The sequence below is a fragment of the Myotis davidii genome, unplaced genomic scaffold, assembly GCF_000327345.1.
Source record: "Myotis davidii unplaced genomic scaffold, ASM32734v1 scaffold139, whole genome shotgun sequence".
NCBI lineage: Eukaryota > Metazoa > Chordata > Mammalia > Chiroptera > Vespertilionidae > Myotis > Myotis davidii.
Genome location: NW_006290686.1, coordinates 1,060,107 through 1,066,062, shown reverse-complemented (window position 1 = coordinate 1,066,062; position 5,956 = coordinate 1,060,107). Strand labels below are relative to the sequence as shown.

The 5,956-nt window shown below is 41.1% G+C and overlaps 1 protein-coding gene across 1 annotated transcript in view; it reads left to right on the top strand.

The window, feature by feature from the left end:
• Window positions 1–5,956, top strand: part of GDPD4 (glycerophosphodiester phosphodiesterase domain containing 4) — an 81,005-nt gene that overhangs the window by 48,823 nt on the left and 26,226 nt on the right. The window contains 1 exon segment of the mRNA XM_015563975.1: window positions 5,779–5,956. This exon segment is cut by the window's right edge and continues 11 nt beyond it. Coding sequence (XP_015419461.1) covers window positions 5,779–5,956 — 178 coding nt within the window.

Sequence of the window (5,956 nt, the reverse complement as noted above, 5' to 3'; positions counted from 1 at the left end):
GGAGGTGCTAATCTAGCCTTTGCCTGAGGCTATCTGGCAAATGGCTCTGCGCAGGGCTTGGGCAGGGCGGGTCCCAGGGGATCAACAGGGTGGGCTGGAGAGAGCAGTTATGGCGGCTCTCAGTCTTGTCCCCAGGGGCTCTGCCTCTCTGAGCCGCAGCAACCACTGCAAACCTCGGAGAGAAAGTTGCCTTCGAGTTCTGACCGAAGCCAGACAGTCCCACTTCTCCCGTTTGAGTCTGGGTCCCTAAAGACTCGCCCAGATCTGGAGCTCAGAGTCTGTGACTCCCTCCCGATTGAAAACACCAACCGCGCCCTCGGCCACCAGCCTGCTCTGCATGCACTCCACACCTCAATAGTTGACTTTAGCACTGCGCTTCCTCTGAGTCTGGGTATGATATTCTCTTTACTCCTAGTTGTAGAATTTCCACTCAGCCAGCCCTCCTGTGGTTCTGGATGGTGTCCGTTCCATGTTTCAGGCGTAATTTGAATTGGTTGTTCGAAGCAGCAATCTCCGGCATTAACCTATGCTGCCATCTTGGTTCTCCTTCAGTTTCTTTCTTGGTGATTCCTCCTTTTCTTTCGTTTGGGGGTTATTTCTTCGTTTCTCCATTTTTGCTGTTTCTTTGTAATTGTTTCTATGTATTAGATCAGACTGCTACGCCTCCCAGATTTTTGAATTTGTCTTATGTAGTAAATGTGTTTTGGGACTCAATGGTGCACACTTTCAGGTCTCCTGGGCTGGGTCCCCTGCTTGAGCTATTTGGGTTCTCCTAATGTAGTTGGGTCTTGAATGTTATTGTCCCATTCATGGATGGAGTCTCTTCTGATTATGTGGCTCACTCCCTACCACATTGTGCCAACCATTGTGGAGGTGCTGACCAAACAGCACAAAATACAACACGACAAGACATGAGGGAGTAGGAACAGAACACAAGACACCTGTAGCCCCAATAAAACTAACCACCAGAAAAAAGAGAATTGGGAAATAGAAAAGAGAGCAAGAATGTTAGCAAGGTGAAAAAAATTAAAGAATATGGGGAGAAAACACAACAAAACAAAACCAAAAAGTACAGACAAAAAACAGCCAGAAAAAAAAGGGGGGGGGTGCGGAATCTGTAGATGCAAAGCTTAAATAGAGAAAATAAGGTTAAGAAATTGGATAAATAGGGGTAGGACCATGGTTTAGCATAGAGGAAGGAGAAAAGGAATGAGAAGACAAGAAGAAATAATTTTTAAAAATTTTTTTGAAAAGAATAGAGGAGACAGCAGATAAGCCTAAATTTAGGTTGTGAAGCAGGTTAAGAAATTGGGAGAAGAGAAAAAATGAAAAATTGAGTAGTGAAGAAAAAGAGAAGAGAAGGAGAAATGGAGTAGGAGCAGGAAAGAGGAAATTAGGTATATGAATAAACCAATAGAGACTTGAATAATATCCATAAAGCAGATAAAGAAGATCCACTTTTTAAAAGGGGAAAAAAGAAAGGAAAGAGGAAAACTAAAATAGAGAAAGGAGAAAAATGGGAGAAAAAGTAGACATGAGGACGAAAAAGGTTCAAAAAAGTAAAAAAAAAAAATCAAAAATAAGATAATATAAAAAAATTAAATTAAAAATTTTTTAAAAATAAAAAAATGAAGTGTCTGCTTCAGCTGAGTTTTAATGCCCCATAGGAGTTGGTTTATGACTCCACTTATCTGTTCTCTCTGCTAATTCTGGGCTTCCTGTTAGGTACTGAGGTGCTGGCCACAGTTAGTCACTGTCTTTTGGCTTTTAGCACCCTGCTTAAAGCTCCAAGTGATCCACAGGTCCTCTGCTCATGTCTGTCTCTACAGGCCTTGGCTGCAAACATGGGGGGCCAGTCTGCCCTCTTTGCCTATCCGCCAGCTGTCAGTCTTAATCACTCAAGCATCTGTTTCTGACGGAGCTTTAGGTGGGGTTGATGCTGTTTCAGTTTCAGGGAATAAGATGGATATTTTATTCCTGACCCAGAGCTACTATTCTGCGAGTGGCCCAAAATATTACTCTGGCCTTGGTTGGTCAGAAATCCTTATATGGAGACCACTGGCAATCTTGAGTTTTTATCAGTCTGGTTCTAGAATAGTGGGGTAAATAACCCCTCTTCTAATGCAGTCACTGAGAGCTCTTGGGACTATTCAGACCTATAAGCTTGGCCTCTACCTTTGTTTCCTCGGTAAAGCTCAGAATGCAGGGTTTGGTAGGTTGTGTTACCTGCCTTGAGGTTACTGGGAGGGGCTAAGTCTTCTCCGGAGAAATGGCCGCTTTGGTTCAAATTCGAGTGGATGTCCCACTGAAGGACTCCTGGTCACATCTCCCTGCCCTGCTTCCCTCCCCAGCCTCTTCTCAGGCACATCAAGTCTGTGCCTCTCTCCTTATGCCGAAGCCTCAGGTGAGTGTTTGCAATGGAAAAGTCCTGTGTTCTGTGTTTAGAGAAAAAAAAGCAAAGACAACACAACAACGAAACTGCATGTTTCTCTCTCCCCACCTCAGGCTGCCTTTCGGCCACCTTTTGCAGTGCAGCCTTTTGAGGTTGTGGTCTTGGGTCCAGATTCCCCGGCAGATAGCAGCCCTGTGGCTTTTCCTTTTCACAGTTGGATGTTACACCTGTCTCCAAGGGATGTGGCTTTGGTGCAACACAGCTTCCTCCTCGTCCTCTTGGCCAGTTGGCCAGCCTCCCCTCTTAAGCCCACATTCCCATTCCTACCGCTCTCCAGGCATCCTCTGCCCTTCCTTGTTGTAAATTGTCTCCTCAGCTGTGTCTAATTTGTTAATGCCGGGTGCTGTTCTCCGATTTAGTTGCATTTTTAGTCTGTCTTCAGGACGAGGTGCATGACACATCTGTCTATTCGGCTGCCGTTTTTTTGTTCTCTGGTGGTGCTTTTTACAAAGTAGATTTCTAATGATGAAATTTATAGGAAAGTGCCATAGAGAAGAAAAGAGTGTTTCTGATAGTGGCCTCAAAATAACAGTTATAGGTTGGGATATATAAAGGACTTGGGATTGTTAGACATTCCCACTACTTCAATGGTTTTAGTGCTCCGAACAATCTCATTTTCTGGATTAATAAATTTTTTTAAAGGCGGTGGCTTATGTATCAACAAGAAAATATATATATTATTCTTCATCTATATTTACAGATAGTTCTGAAAAATTACTGATTGAACGGTAATGTTTTCCTTTAAGTAGGGTCATTTGGCAGATTTTGAATAATTGTCCTACTTTTTAATCAATATGACACATTGGATTGTCCACTGGACCATCTACTTGTAATTATTCTAAGCATAGGCCTAGAGAACCAAAGACCTTTTTAGTATTGTTTTTAATTGAGGAACTAGGTATTTTATGTGGAGAACTGGAAATTTGTTTTCATTTTTATCTTGTTACTTTCTAAGCTTTTGAAAATGTTTACCCACAATTTGGAGATAGTCTAAACAGGCATCATCCCATTCCTATTTATTTTTTCTGACTAAGTCGCCTATTTTATGTATAAAAAAAGACTTGATTTACTTCAGCTATTAGTTCTACTCCATAATTACATTTAAAGCTTACTGGAATCTAGTTTTAGACTCTCCTGTTGCTTAATCTTTATTGTTTTTGCTATTTTGAATTTTCATCCAATTTATTCTTAAAGGAAAGGCTTCATAAATGTCTTTCTAGAGTGCATTTCCTATTCCTTTTTCCCATTCAAACACAGTTAAAAAAATTATGCACAGTTTAGTCATGTAAATCCCACCTTGGTCTATGCCTACTGTTATTTTAATATTTGAATGAGTCAATTGGTCTAGATCGGGTGTAGAGTCAAACAAAATCTTGAATCCTAAAGCAAATTTCTGTTTTCCTGAGACTGAAGAAAACCCTCATTGTAGACCTCCGCTCAGGTATAGACTATGTTTAATTCAGCTTCTGTGATCTGCCTTACAGTCTAGCATGGGGATATTGTGAAATGTGGTTGTATATTTCCTGAGAGAAAAGCGAGAAAGGCGGCTTGTTAAAGAGGTCAAGGAAAGGAAAAGAAATAGGAAAGGTGAGAATGAGAATGAAGATAAAGTTGTGCAGAGAGAAAGAGATTGAGTTACACAAATGTGAGGTGGTTACTGCTTGCTTCACTGACTTCACCCACAAATAATCTACAACTGGGAAATGACAATAAAAACAGCCATCTGTTACATTTAAAATAGCTAATACATGTATGGACTGAGGTGTAGAATGAAATGCTGTGTATTGCACAGAATAATGGACAGTTCCTTCTGTGAGGGAGTTACATTCTAGTTGAGGCAGTAGAGAGTAAGGGAACTAAGTGAATTGTGCACTTTTCTATGTACTGAACATGCTCCTAGACCAGGGGTGGGCAAACTTTTTGACTCGAGGGCCACAATGGGTTCTTAAACTGGACCGGAGGGCCGGAACAAAAGCATGGATGGAGGGTTTGTGTGAACTAATATAAATTCAAAGTAAACATCATTACATAAAAGGGTACGGTCTTTTTTTTTAAGTTTTATTCATTTCAAACGTTTGCCCACGGCTGTCCTAGACCCTGTACATATTTTATCCTATTTAATTTTCACAATAATCTTGAAGTAGATAGCTTACCCGGCCTCCCTGTTCTCCCGCACCCCGCATCCCCCAACCCCATCCCTACCCCCCCACCCCGTCCTCTACTTTCCGGTTTGGGCAATGAAAACTTGGAGAATTTAAATGGTTCTACCAATTACACAGCAAGAAGCATATGAAGCCAGGTTTTGAATTTGGTCTTAGATATCCACAGATAACTATAGAAGGTAGAATGAGACATCCAAATACAGGGGCACAAAAATGGGCCATTGAACTTTAACACTATTAAAATCTTTTTATTTCAGGAATATTTAAGGCTTCATGAAGGAGATAGCATTTGAACTGGGCTTTGCAGGTTGAGGGTAGGATTTTTAACAAGTGAATATGACAAAGAAGGCAAATGAGTAATAACTGGTATTGACTCCAATTCAGTCTGAAGCCAAAGCCTATTTCTTTTTTTAAAAAATGTTTTTATTGATTTTGAGAGAGAGAGGAAGGGAGAGGGATATATAGAGAGAAACATCTATGAGAGAGGAACATTTTCGATCGGCTGCTTCCTGCACAGCCCCTACTGGTGATTGAACCAAGGTTCATGTCCTTGACTGGAATAGAACCCGGGACCCTTCAGTCCGCAGGCCGAAGCTCTGTCCACTGAGCAAAACCAGCTAGGGCCCAAAGCCTATTTCTAGAACAGTGTGAGCAAATGTTGGAAGCCAGGGCAACTGAAAAGGGATACCTTGAGTTATAGAAAAAAGTCTGAAAAGGAAAGTTAAGACAGGAACATGAAGGTCTTTCAGTGCAAATACAACAGGGTCTTTGATATAGATAAAAATATTCCAAATACCATAATTAGTTACGGAGTCTCTATTTTTAAAATATTCATCATCGATCAGCTGCCTCCTGCATGCCCCCGACCGGCAATCAAGCTTAGAACTGGGGCATGTGCCCTGACCAGGAATTGAACCAGGGACCTCTTCATTAATGGATTGATGTTCAACCTCTGCGTCACACCAGCTGAGCTGGAGTCTATATTTTATTTTTCTCCTTGGTAACTCTTATCTCCGTTGTTTATTTCCTCCTGGCATTACCAGTATTTCAGAGGGCCTGGTGTTGAATGATAATGGAGCAACATGGAGGTAGGGCCATATAGCAGGAAAATTGGAAAATGCTTTTGATAGGAGCCAATGTATTCTCTGATGTATTTATTTTTAGAAGAAGCCATTTTACAATATGAAACCCTTATCAGAGGCTGATGAAAAAAAAGCAGAAAGTCAGAAGATTCCAAAACTAAGTGATTATTTGGATATTGCACGGAAGACAAATAAATATGTGATATTTGATCTTAATGGCCCTCCACCAAAACATCCTCTCAGAAGTACATATGTACGTC